At 34.5% G+C, this 15,000-nt stretch overlaps 1 protein-coding gene across 1 annotated transcript in view; it reads left to right on the plus strand.

Moving 5' to 3' along the window:
• The window catches only part of LOC144959500 (uncharacterized), a 143,483-nt gene that overhangs the window by 107,275 nt on the left and 21,208 nt on the right, over positions 1-15,000 (plus strand). Inside the window, exon 4 of the mRNA XM_078892116.1 lies at positions 6,596-6,751. Within this exon, the coding sequence (XP_078748242.1) occupies positions 6,596-6,751 (156 nt within the window). The remainder of the gene's footprint in view (positions 1-6,595; positions 6,752-15,000) is intronic.

The raw sequence follows: 15,000 nt of genomic DNA on the forward strand, positions 1-15,000 counted from the left end.
TGTTTGTTCGTCTTTTTTTATCTTTTTTTTCTATTCTTCTTCTTCTTATTATTTTTTTTTTTTGGGGGGGGGGGGTTCATCTTCATTTTTAGGAGAGCTTGATATAATTGAGTCTTTCGATACTTTGGAGTCCTTTATTTATCGATATTCATGTAGGCCTGTAGTGAAGTTGTGACAAGTCAGGCCCAATCAAATAAGAATGGATAAAGGTTTAGTCGATTTCTGGGCGTACAACTACAAGTTTTATCATTTGTGATAATTTTAATTTCAAGAAATTTGATCTCGCCGATAAAGATTAGTAGTGAAAGAATGAAATGTCCGGAGTTGAGATTGATGGATGGATGTGTGGTGGGGGTTGGGGGTGGAGGGGGGAGGGGGGTGACGGGTGGATATATGGATTGATGGATGAGGTGGATTAATGCTTGGATGCCTGGATAAACGGTTGAATGAGCAAAGGATGGAGGGGGTGAGAGAGAGAGAGAGAGAGAGAGAGAGAGAGAGAGAGAGAGAAAGGCAGACAGAGAGAGAGCATGTAAAAACGGTTGAATGAGCAAAGGATGGAAGGGTGAGTGTTGGAGGGAGGAGATAGAGAGAAAGAGAGAGAGAGACGGAGAGAGAGAGAGAGAGAGGGGGGGGGGGGGGGGCAATTTAGCTAATCACTGAAGAGATTAACCAACGATCTTTGGTGTCGGAACGAGTTTTTTGTTACCCGCTAACATCAAACGAAAAGACTTTTAGAAACCCTATCGCGTCTCCCCCCGACTCCCCTCCATGCTGTAAAGACGAGAAAATACCCCCATAACAATAACAGCGCGAACGCATTGTGGTAAATAAACAAGAGTTGCGCCGCTTTGCTTGCTTTTGCCCCCGTCTCTGACTCGGAAGTTAACTCATTGCTGCTCTGTTGCACGTTTTTTTTTCTGACTTCGCGTCTGCTATCTAGCTCGTATCAGGATATTTTCGCTTTATAATTTATTTTCGGTTGTGTAGCTTCGTGGATTTAATTATTTATTCTGGAGCGGATTGATTTGTTTATTTTATGTGCCAGGAAAGCAGATATGTTGGTTTATTATAGTTGTGTAGAGGTTATTTGTCCTGGTTATGATGAGGTAATTCGTCTTGTATGAAGTATGAAGAGAGTGGTGTGTTTAAAAATGAATTCGTCGTTGTTTACTCTCTCTCCCTCTCTCTCTCTCTCTCTCTCTCTCTCTCTCTCTCTCTCTCTGTCTGTCTCCCCCCCCCCTCTCTCTCTCTCTCTCTCAACCTATATATTACTCTTTATCCCACTTTCTCTCTATCTCTCTCTGTCTCTATCTATCTATCCATCTATCTATCTATCTATCTATCTATCTATCTATCTATCTATCTATCTATCTATCTATCTATCTTTCTTTCTTTCTTTCTTTCTATCTATCTATCCATCTATCATTTTATTTATCTATCTGTCTGCCTGGCTGTCTCTCCGTGTGTTTATTCATCTGTTTCCATTCTTATTTCTATGGGATCAGGCTGCTTTTAGTTCTCATATAAAATCATCTTATGTACTCTCACAATATATAAGCCATAATAAACATTATTGCAGAGATTTGATTTTATTATTATTATTATTATTATTATTATTATTATTATTATTATTATTATTATTATTATTATTATTATTATTATTATTATTATTATTATTATTATTATTATTATTATTATTATTATTATTATTATTATTATTATTAATGTCATTATTTTTTATTTATTATTAGTAGTAATATTAAAATAATAATAATAATAATAATAATAATAATAATAATAATAATAATAATAATAATAATAATAATAATAATAAAAAAAAAATAAAATCTCTGCAATAATGTTTATTAGTAGTAATATTAAAATAATAATAATAATAATAATAATAATAATAATAATAATAATAATAATAATGGTGATAATAATAATGATAATAATAATAATATAATAATAATAATAATAATAATAATAATAATAATAATAATAATATAATGATAATAATAATAATAATAATAATAATGATAATAATAATAATAATAATAATAATAATAATAATAATAATAATAATAATATCACAACGTGAAAACACATTTCTTCAGAAAACACCTATGAGACATGAGACAACACACCAGTTTCATCACGCACATCCATCATAAACATACACTTGAATACTACACGGTTTCAGCACCTAACTACACACCTCCATCCCTCCACTACACTACTTCAGTTAGCTAGCGGTGATAGGAAAAAAATGATTTTCACTTTTTAAACAAGCACTCAAAACAGGCAACTAACTAACAACGCCGGTCATAATAACAACAATAATAATATTCATAATGTGTATATTTTCCTCGCCTTTCTCCATAACTGTAATCTCATCTTTCTTTCTCGACTCAATTTTTCGCTCCATTGAATTCGCGACGCCTTCGCTTCCATGTATTTCTTTTCGACTTAGGCTCTGTTCCCATACGCCCGACACCGTACGTTAACTGGTAAATATGGAATGACGAACGTACTCGTGCCAGCGACATCTATATATGAAGTCCTAGACTCGTGCCTATCAATTTGTGTGCTGTGTAATGTCGCAAAATTGAGGGAGCTTAGCTTTTTTTTTAATTTTTTTTTTGTTTTTTTGTTTTTTGCTTTTTTAAAAAAATATATAGTTATAGTTTAACGCGGTGTCCATTAAATGTGCTCAAAGCGGTCCCAATGGGGTCCCAATCCAACAGCAACATTTGACATGTAGGACGAGGCAAGAGAGAGAGAGAGTTTGAAATGCAGACGACAGTCAACCTTTTAAATACGGCGTATGGTCGAGTTATGTCCTAAATCGAGTGACGGCTTATGGTGGTGTATGTGGATTGGTCTTTAGAGTAGAGCTTTACAATCTCAGTCGTATAAATTCCCAAGTTTAGCTGACAATTGATGCCTTCTGACTGCTGCTGTGTTCTGTTTGCTGTTTGCTGTTTTCCCAAAGTCCGTTGTCGTGATTTTTCCAGACCTGCCAATAATTGCCTTGAAAAATGAAAAGATATTTTACTTCTGTTGAATTCATCTCTGGGGCTCAGAGCAAGAAACGATGTTTTGGATGATCTCTCTCTCTCTCTCTCTCTCTCTCTCTCTCTCTCTCCCTCTCTCTCTCTCTCTTTCTCTCTCTCTCTCTCTCTCTCTCTTTCTTTCTTTCTTTCTTTATTTCTTTCCTTCTTTCCTCTCTCTCTCTTTCTATCACACACACACACACACACACACACACACGCACGCACTCACATACCAGTCCAAATTTCATGGTATACCCTTCATGGGAAAGAGGATGGGGGGGGGGGGAGGTCTGTTTACAACTTAGAATCTTCATCTAATAATATGACAATGATGATAACAAGAACATCATCATCATCAACAACAACAACAATGTTTCATCCAGATATTATGAAAAATCTCATGTATTCTTTTTACATGTTCATTATTTTTTAAATGCTTAAAATTCATACTGTTTGGCATCTCTGCGTTTTGTAAGTTGAGTTCATCGGAGCGGAGCTCGCTGGGCTGAAAATGGTGATAGCGATAGTGATCTTGGCTAACGGGCTGGATAGAGAATGAGGAGGGAAAAGGTGCTGATGTGTTTACTGTGTTTGGATAGGGAACTCTTCTGTCTTTGGTGTTGATGCTGCTTCAGCTATATTCTATCTGTTGCTGGTTTGAAGTTGAGGTAGTTTTGGTGGTGTTGATGTTGGTGGATAGTGGATGGTGGATGGTTTGATTATGGTTGGTTGGTTGGGTTAAGTTTCTGCCCTGTCATAAATCTTTGGCGCTTTTGTTGGTTTTAGAAGTTTTTCTAGGTTTAAGGTTTCATACTCGGCGGAGACATTTTGGAGTCAGGTGGCGAACGTAATCACTATGTTATATGTTTGTATATTATACGTATATATGTGAGATCCCTTTGTTTCTAAACGGTATTATGTCGAGGTGACTTAAGGGGCAAAAATAAAATTTATATTTTTAAAATATGACTTTGGAATAAATCTGGTAGACGAGAATGAATGTTTATTTTTATCATTATTATTATTATTATTATTATTATTATTATTATTATTATTATTATTATTATTATTATTATTATTATTATTATTATTGTTGTTGTTGTTGTTGTTGTTGTTGTTGTTGTTGTTGTTGTTGTTTGGCGAAGAAAACATTTGGAGAAACATTGAAGAAAAAAAAATGATTAAAAGAAAACATTTTTATAGTCAGTTTTCGTGGAGGAGTGTTATCTTATCATCCCTTGTCCATCAAAATCCAATTTCAATCATACACCGGAAGTTCCGAGTTATCTTCTCTTGGCCCTTGAATTGCCACGCCCACTTTGGCGTCGGGTTTCCATGTTTTCACTTGCTTGCAGCCCAGGTGACGGGAGCCATTTTTAATTTTCTCATTCCGGCGTTTGTTGTTGTTTCTTGTTTTGATCTGTACTTATATTATTGTAGATGGTTTTATGATTGTTTTTGCGCTCTTATTGTGTGTGTGTGTATGTGTGTGTGTGTGTGTGTGCGTGTGTCTGTGCGTGCGTGTGTGTGTGTGTGAATTATTTAGAAATATCACAAACCCTTTAAAAACTTGTAAATTGAAAATTGTATTCACGTTGACTACCAGAGCAATACGCAAACAATTTTGTCAAGTACTTATTAAATGAAATAATCGCGGCATATCAACTCACTATTTAATTCAATCTGCCACTCATAACGAATACATACATACACACTTTATTACTTGAATATATTATTATTATTATTATTATTATTATTATTATTATTATTATTATTATTATTATTATTATTATTATTATTATATTATTATTATTATTATTATTATTATTATTATTATTATTATTATTATTATTATTATTATTATTATTATTATTATTATTATTATTATTATTATTATTATTATTATTATTATTATTATTATTATTATTATTATTATTAATATTATTAATATTATTATTATTAATATTATTAATATTATTATTATTATTATTATTATTATTATTATTATTATTATTATTATTATTATTATTATTATTATTATTATTATGTCCCTCTCCTTAATTCCCAATACGCAAATAGACTGAGTTAAGGAAGGCTATTTAACCCGCAGGTGTTGAGTTTAAATCCTACCGTAACGATTACTGTCTGTAAGGCAATCTGACTTAAGTATTTTACCTTTACCCGTTAAGTCTTGTGGCAAACATATAGCATCCTTTCACTAATCTTCTGTCGTTTGTTGTTGTTGTTTGTTTGTTTTTTGGGGGGTTTTGTTGTTGTTTTGTTTGTTTGTTTGTTTTTATGGGGGGGGGGTAGGTTTTTTGTTTGTTTGTTTGTTTGTTTGGTTTGGTTTTTTCCTTAACCATATACACTAATCGGTTAGTTGTGTCCACAGATTTTGTGAGTGAGAAACAGGGGCGATGAAGTTAGAAAATAAGAGGCAGAGAGAGCGAGAAGAGATGGGGTGGGGGGTCAGAAAGAAGAAGAGGAGAGCGAGTGAGATCGAGAAAGAGAGAAGAGTGAGTGAGAGAGAGAGAGAGAGAGAGAGAGAGAGAGAGAGAGAGAGAGTGAGTGGAATAGGACAGGAAAGAGAGAGAGAGAGAGGGAGAGGGAGGGAGAAAGAGAGACACGAACGTAGAGGTGTTGAGAGATAGAGAGAGAGAGAGAGAGAGAGAGAGAGAGAGAGAGAGAGATAATAATTTTCTTTGCTCTCTAAGCTAAAGAGACGGGACGGGATTCTCGAGTCCTAGAGTGAGGCATAAATTTATTTTTTTCTCTTCTCTTGAATACCGAGTTACAGAGATTGCCCAATATGTATTATTATTGTTTATCACAGACGGTCATAAGAACCAAATTGCCGCTGGCTGCCTTTTGAAAATGGCTACTAATTTAGGTGGGAAAAAGGCGTTAACACACACTTCAAAAAATTCTTCATCTTTAGGTAGTTATTTTTCTTACTTGCCTATATTTAACTTTGTATATTGTTTAATGCTTAAATACACCTCCAAAACATTCCAAACTTTACTTTTCACCTGTTTAAAAAGATCATCATCATTATCATCATCACGATTATCATCTTCACAGTTATCGTCACCATTATCTACGTCGTCATCATATCATAACTCCAAAGGGGAATTATGTTTTTCTTAGATCTGAGCACTCGAGAAATTAGCCTACTCTAAGCAGTTTAGTTGGGCCAATTTCATACATCTCCAAAATTCCTTTTTGGCGTAAAACAAGGAAGAGAACTGTGCAGTCGTGTGCGGTTTGGAATGCATATTGACTGACGATGACGTCACTCGGCTCTTCGATATTCTATTTAGACCGCCAGTTGGGTGATTAGTTCTCACTAAAGTCTCCCTTCAGACTATGAACTATTTGTTTCTTAACCTATTTATTTGTTTATTTCCTTTAATATTAATTTATTCAGATCAATCATTCATCCATTCATTCGTTGATTTATGTATTTTTATTTATTTATTTATTTATTTATTTATTTATTTATTTATTTATTTATTTATCTTTCCTTTCTCATCCAGATAACATCTTTCCCTTGCCGTCCGGCAACATCATTCTGACCGACGTTAGCACCTCGGACAGTGGCCGATACGCATGCGTGGCCGTCAACCCTCTTTCCGGCCACAACAAAACCTCACCCGCCTCCATTACGATCAACGTTGACGAAAGCTTGAAAGGTAAGAAGGAAAAAAAAGAAATATCTAAATTGTATAACCCAGTTTAACAAAAAACGGTATGTGCGGCTATGTGGTCTAGTGGTATGATTGACGCTCGCTTTCGGATCGGAAGGTCCTGGGTTCGAGCCTCGCTCGCTCGGCGCATAGTTGGAAGTCCTTTGAAAAAGCTATTTGCTCGCATTCTCTCACCGTATTCAGGTGTAAATGAGTACCTGGCCGTTAACAGTGTTGTCTCTGTCGGGGGAAAAAATGTAATATCGCCTAACAGGCGTGATGTCTCGTTCTTTGTGTTGTGTGTTACTGTTGGTCCGGATGTGTTACGTGTTGCTGTTGGCCAGGGACCCCATGTAAAGCGCTTTGAGTACGTTTAGTGGATATTGCGCTGTATAAATGCTCTATTTACGTACGCCGACACGACATGCTTTTGCACTAAGTCGAAGCTTTACCTTCTGTGGTTAAAGTCAAAGATTTATATTTCAAGATGTTCAGCAAATGTCTTTTTTTTTCCGTTGCGCAATTAAAAATCATAAATCCATATTTAAGTCAGATATTTGTTGTGCAAAGTTTTATGATAATACAATTTTTTGGTGAATTATTATTATAATACACCAGAAACGTTATATAGAATAAAATAACCTTGATCATCTTTCAAAACAAATCTATTGTCATAATCCTCTAAGATAAAAATCAAAAGTGATGTGGGGAGGAGGAATAAGAAAAAGTGAAGGAGAGAGAGAGAGGGAGAGAGAGAGAGAGAGAGAGAGAGAGAGAGAGAGAGAGAGAGAGAGAGAGAGAGGAAGAAAGAACTATTTGAAACTGGGGAAAATAAAGATAAAGAGAACTGAGAGTGCCGAGAGAAAAAAGAAAGCAAGATAGAACCTTTGAATATAATGCGTGAACGATCTAGTTGAGTACACATTTCACGTTTGAGTTCCCATGTAAAGAACCTGCGGTGTACGTGTATACATGACCCGTCTGCCATGCGTCCACCTGTTCAAGAGGCGCTGCTGCTGCCGTTGCTTGCTTGCATGCACCGTGCATGATAATATTAAGAAAACACTCAGCGAAAAATCTATTAAAGGTTTTCCCTGCCTTCTATATTACGCCCTGTATATTATTATTGTGACGATGGTACCCTGACCGGTTTTGTGGTTTAGTGGTATGAGACTCGCCTTCGGATCGGCGGAACGTCCTGGGTTCGAATCCCGTATTGAGCGGCGTGGAGTATATTTGAGTCCTTGGAAAAGGCTCTTTACTCACATTCCCTCACCGTTCTCAGGTGTAAAATGAGTGTCTGGTCGTTAACGGTGTTGTCTCTGTCTGAAAAAAAATGTAATATCGCCTAACAGGCGTCATATCTCGTCCTTCCTGTTAAGTATAGCTGTTGGCTGGGGACGCCTTATAAAGCGCTTTGAGCACGTTTAGTGGATACTGCGCTATATAAAAGCTCGCGTTTTTAACTACCGTACTCTGGGGAGAAAAAAAAACAAACATTTTTAATAATTTGGCTAGAAAATATCACCCAGATATTGATCGATGGGAGTGGCCCTCATCTTAGCAAAAACTCTCAAACCTGGGACTTCGCCTCGCTTCTTTTTATTTATTTATTTATTTATTTATTTATTCGTTCATTCATTCATTAGGAGGCGGAGAGAAGGAAAAGGAGGAAGAGGGGGGGGGGAGAAGAAGAAGAAGCGGATGAGGAAAGGAAGAGGAAGGGAAGCAGAAGGATAAGAAGTAGAAAAATAAGTAGAATAAGCTGACCTTCAAAACCGGAAGTGAGTGTGTCGCCGGGAAAACATGAACGGAGTCGCTAGTAGTGCCTTGAAGAAACATTATAAATTAACAAATACTTATTCAAGATGCATTTTCCGATAAGCGCCTCGAGGAGTCGGGAGATAAGAAAAGTAACGGTGGAGATGCGTTTGCGTTTGGAATTATTCTTATCCTTATTGATAAACCATAGTGCATATTATGTAATCATGAAATTATTGTACGTTTACAATGCCTGGCGCCGTGAGAAAAAGTTACGGAAGGTTCTGCTTAATACTCTTCAAGTGCTCGTAACGGTCTGAAGGTATAGTCACATTGACCGGCCATAAACGACTGTTCTTATTACGACCGTTGTTCAGTTTTTTCAAACACTTTTTACCATAGAAATATAATATTGTATCCGATTTTGAGTATCTATTCTATTCTTTGGGGGGGGGGGGGTGGAGGGGGTTGAGAATTGAGGATTATCATAACTCCGTACAGCCCATGTTCAATCTTTGGCAAAGAGCACAGAATAACTGGTAAATCTAAAAAAATTATAAAACTTTTTTTTTACATATTGAAATTCGAGTAACCTGCTGTTTAAATTAACGGTAATTTCATCTCCCTTTGGGTTAAACGGTTATATAGAATATCTGCCAGAGCATTCTGATCGGTTCTTTATTTGACATTACCATTGGAAATCACCATATGGCCCTCTGTTGCCAGATCCATTTCCGCACACCTATAGACTCTATTTATACATGTATTATCTTAGAGTAAGTCAGAGCTGGCGACATTGGTTACACAATGAACGACCTATATTCATCCATCGTACATGTGAACGCACCCTTAGATTAAACATTACATATCACTACACTGTTTCAGCGATCTTCGGCGGAAACCTAAGCATTCCTGATGCCCTTGTTGTCGCCTTAGGCGTCGTGAAAATTGTCTACAAAAAAATAAAATGAAATTTGTTTATTAAAGTGAGAGTGGGTAAGATCGTTCCATGTTTTACTCTTCAGTCGCCGAGTTTGATGAGCACAGAGAGCTGCGATCCTAACATAAAACTGTAAACAAATAAAATACGGGTTAAAGGGGGTGAAAAAAATGATGAGGAAAAGCCTGGATTGAAAAATGCTCCTGCGAATAATTTACTCTCTTCCTTCTCCTTCTCCTCCTCGTCTTCCCTCGCCTCATTAACATCCTTCTTTTTCTTCTTCTTCCTCCATCTCCGTTTCTCCCATCATCTTCATCTCCGCCTACTATTACTCCGCCCCCCTCCTCCTGCTCCACCTCCTCCTCCTCCTCCTTATTTTGTTTCTTCTTCTTCTTCTTCTTCTTCTTCTTCTTCTTCTTCTTCTTCTTCTTCTTCTTCTTCTTCTTCTTCTTCTTCTTCTTCTTCTTCTTCTTCTTCTTCTTCTTCTTCTTCTTCTTCCTCCTGTTAAAAAAAATCGTCGCGGGCTTTAACCGTACGAAATCAAAGAAGAAGAAGATGCATGATGATGATGATGATGATGATGATGATGATGATGATGATGATGATGATGATGATGATGATAATAATAATGCAAGAGGATAAATATAATAAATTGATTGAATGGCTTTTTTTTCATCCTCTTGTCGCCATGTCACTTTTTGGAACACGCCCACTTCCGGACGTGTCATAGCTAATGCAGGGTTGTGTGCCCTTGTCATACCGAATGACCGTTGACCCCATTAACACGTGACCCTTAGGACAGGATGAAACCAAAATGGATCTTGAGCGTGACTGATAGACGACATTTTTTCTGATAGAATTGACTTCTTTTTTTTTCTGATAGAATTGACTTCTTTTTTTTCTGATAGAATTGACTTCTTTTTTTTCTGATAGAATTGACTTCTTTTTTTTTCTGATAGAATTGACTTCTTTTTTTTCTGATAGACTTGACTTATTTTTTTTTCTGATAGAATTGACTTCTTTTTTTCTGATAGAATTGACTTCTTTTTTTTTTCTGATAGAATTGACTTCTTTTTTTTCTGATAGAATTGACTTCTTTTTTTTCTGATAGAATTGACTTCTTTTTTCTGATAGAATTGACTTCTTTTTTTTCTGATAGAATTGACTTCTTTTTTTTCTGATAGAATTGACTTCTTTTTTTTCTGATAGAATTGACTTCTTTTTTTCTGATAGAATTGACTTCTTTTTTTCTGATAGAATTGCCTTTTTTTCTGATAAAATTGACTTTTTTTTTTTTCGAACTGGATTCTCTATTTATGGAATATCATATATTTCTGGAATAAACTCATCCATTTCGTTAATTGAATTACGGAAACGGAAGAAAAAAATCGTCCATTTTATCTTAATACTGCGGCTTTGTGGTCTAGTGGTATGACACTCGCTTTCGGATCGGAAGGTCCTGGGTTCGAGTCTTGCTCGGTTCGCATAGTTTGAGTCCTTGGAAAGGCTCTTTACTCACATCCTCTCAGCGTACCCAGGTGTAAAATGAGTACCTGGTCGTTAACAGCGTTGTCTCTGTCAGAAATAAAATTGTAAGATCGCCTAACAGGCGTCATGTTAAACGTTGCTGTCGGTCAGTGTGTGAGAGAGAGAGAGAGAGAGAGAGAGAGAGAGAGAGAGAGAGAGAGAGAGAGAGAGAGAGAGAGAGAAGAGAAGGGACGTTGGTGTAATGTATATTACTTAAAAGTGTCCAATTTCGCGGTTTATTCGTTTACGCAATTTGCATTTCGAAGAGTTATCACTTCTTATTTATATTAAATCTTTAAGAAAATGTGTTTTGTTTTTTTTCAAAATTGAACAAGACTAAAATTTATATTATGGGAAAAGATCAAGAACTAACCAAATAGAAAAGACTCGTCGACACAGCCGGTGTTAAATCGCTTTTACATTCAGCCATCCGGAAGACCTGTCTTAATGACATTTGGTGCAAAGGGGGAAAAAAAGAATAAAGAAGTATAAAGAAAGAAAGAAAAAGGCGTCCTTTATTTGCTGCCTAGGTCGTAATTGAGAATTATTATTTTATTTTTTGAGGGGGGGGGGGGTGCCAGAAAATCACATATCCATTCATTGACAGATTAAGATGCCCCACCCACCCCCCACCCCCCACCCTTCCCACAACACACTTTTCAAAGAAAAAGAATATGTGAATTTCAAGTCTACTTCTTAACATCTCTTTGATTGAAGTTTCGAGTTTGAGACGATTTTTTTTCAGGTTTTGAGGCCATGGCGACGTGGACTTATTATTTGCAGGTCTGATAACCCAATTCATTATGGGCTCATTGTTGTAATGTTGTAGCAATGACTATGAAAAATGTTTTTTTCTCTTTTTGAGTAAAATTTTTGTCTAAAATCCAAGCCCTATCTCCACCGAGTAAAAATGTTTTTGAATTTTGAAAATCCATTCATAAATAAACAAATTATACAGTTTTAAAGGTGTCGTATATTTGGATGACCCGCAAAGAGGAAAAAAACGCGATAATATGCGACGCTTTTTCGGCATTTTTTTTTCGACCTTTGGTTGTATCTTGCGTAATAAGTGGATTAAAAGATTGAAACTTGAAGAGCAAATTAGGATGGTGTTTTGTAAAATACGGGAAAAGTACTCGTCATATTCATATGAAATTTTACAACCAAAAAGAAGAAATGTTCATGTATTACCTTGTCAGCGACAAAACCTCCAGGCCCGGTAGTTTTAGAAATATTTTACTCCAAAGAGTAAAAATCTATTTTTAACGGTCTTCTGGTAATTGCACGAGTTTTGTCGCTTGACATAATCTGAAATGACCTTTTTTCTAACTGTGTGCCAACTTTCAGTCATATTCATCGATAAACAGCGTCGTAATTAATTTTTTAAAATAGCATATACGAAACGGCTTCATCCCATATTTTGACGCGAATCCGGGCACTTCGTGAGCGAAAAAGAGGCCCAAAGATTTGTGCGGGATAGTCATTACTAAATGTTGTAAATCTTTTTTTTTTTAAATGACGCTAAATATTGTCCATGACATACAACCATGTTAAACTCGGCCCATAATCGGGTTCTCATGTCAAACTTGCATACTGTATGTAAACTTCGGGCCATAGTAATAACAATGGTAATGATAATATTGATGATAATAATAATAATAATAATAATAATAATAATAATAATAATAATAATAATAATAATAATAATAATGATAATAATAATAATAATAATAATAATAATAATAATAATAATGATGATGATGATGATATATGATGATGATGAAGATGATGATGATGATGATTAATAATAATAATAATAATAATAATAATAATAATAATAATAATAATAATAATAATAATAATAACAATAACAATAACAATAATTATAGAAATAATGATAATAATAGTAATAATGATAATAATAATAATAATAATAATAATAATAATAATAATAATAATAATAATAATAATAATAATAATAATAATAGTAATAATAATAATAATAATAATAATAATAATAATAATAATAATAATGATAATAATAATAATAATAATAATAATAATAATAATAATAATAATAATAATAATTATTATTATAATAATAATAATAATAATGATAATAATAATAATAATAATGATAATAATAATAATAATAATGATGATGATGATGATGATGATGATGATGATGATAATAATAATAATATTTTTCTGGCCAAAATTAGACAATGAAATGGTACTTTTTTATCCAGTGCACGGTGACAGCTGGACCAATGCCTCTTGCACCACTCACGACTAGTTCACTCATTCAAGTCGTTATTTCACTCATTCATTCTATTGCAATCAAACCCTTTTAACAAAAATATAACCCCTGCTGTCTCAATACACACCCCCCCCCCCCCCTCCCCTTTTTTTTTTCAATCAACCCACCCCCATCCCCAGTTGACCCACTACCTTTTTCCAAATCAGTTTCATTTAATAATAATTTTCCTTTTTCTTCACGACGAAACACCTTTTTTTTTCTTTTTTTTTCTTTTTATTTATTCACAATTTTCTTTTATGTTATTTTATTCATTATCTTTAAACTACTTTAGCTTCATTCTGTTTCAAACATAGACACATGCTGTTTTGTTTCGGTTAAAATTTCCGGATCCGTGGCTTGATCCGAGTTTTTATGTAACGTAATCGGTTTATTTTAGTGGCGATGTAATGTTTGAAGCCATTCCCTGAGTGCATGTGATAGAGTGCAAGCTAATCTACCCGGGACGTACATACATAATAAATAATAATAATAATAATAATAATAATAATAATAATAATAATAATAATAATAATAATAATAATAATAATAATAATAATAAGCATAGCAGTGCTGGCAGTTTGTGATGCATGGAGGGTAAACAATATTGGATGATAATTACAGCCATGATATTATTTTTTTACAATTGTTGTTGCTGTTATTATTATTATTATTATTATTATTATTATTATTATTATTATTATTATTATTATTATTATTATTATTATTATTATTATTATTATTATTATTATTATTATTATTATTATTATTATTATTATTATTATTATTATTATTATTATTATTATTATTATTATTATTATTATTATTATTATTGTGATAATGTGAAGGATGTTAGGAGTTGATGTTGGTGGTGGTGATTGGGGTGACTAAAGTGATGATAAGATGATGATATTAATGATGTTGATAATTATGATGATGATAGTAATGAAATGTGGAAGATGATGATCACGATTATGTTGATGATGGACGATGGTGACCTCATTGGACGTGATATCACATCTCTCTCTCTCTCTCTCTCTCTCTCTCTCTCTCTCTCTCTCTCTCTCTCTCTCTCTCTCTCTCTCTCTCTCTCTCTCTCTCTCTCTCTCTCTCTCTCTCTCTCTCTCTCTACCTCTGTGTGTAGGTGTGTGTGTCTATCTGTCTGTCTCTCTTTCCTCCATCTCTATCTGTTTATCCGTATCACCTAATGATTAAGTCAATCAGTTTTCAGTGCCAGAATATTTTTTTAAAGTATGATGTATGTTATCATATCAAAAACAAACAAAATAAGGAAACGCCACCAAAAGATAAAAGGAAGAAAGAAAAGAAAGAAAGAAAGAAGAGCAAATCACAACAGATAGGCTAGATAATCGTTATGAAAACAGTGCCATGGAAACCAAAGGAGATAACTCCTATAGGACGGACGATAACTCCTCCATGAAGGACGATAACTCCTCCATGAAGAGGACTTGCTGACTGACTGTCGGAGAGCCGCCGTCGTTATAAGCGGAGATAGGAAAAAGGTGCTTTATGACACTGGCTACTGAGACATAGATAGACAGAGGCTCCAAGCATTTTTGAAGCTGTAGAGACAGCACCAGGTTCATCATCGTCGACGTCGTCATCATCGTCATCTTTTTCATCATCATCCTCTTTTTCATCATCATCATTATTATGAGCATCATCATCATTATCATCAGCATCATCATCACTATCATCAGCATCATCATC

This window comes from Berghia stephanieae, chromosome 14, assembly GCF_034508935.2.
Source record: "Berghia stephanieae isolate SIO BIC M18660-M18661 chromosome 14, UCSD_Bste_1.3, whole genome shotgun sequence".
Taxonomy (NCBI): domain Eukaryota; kingdom Metazoa; phylum Mollusca; class Gastropoda; order Nudibranchia; family Aeolidiidae; genus Berghia; species Berghia stephanieae.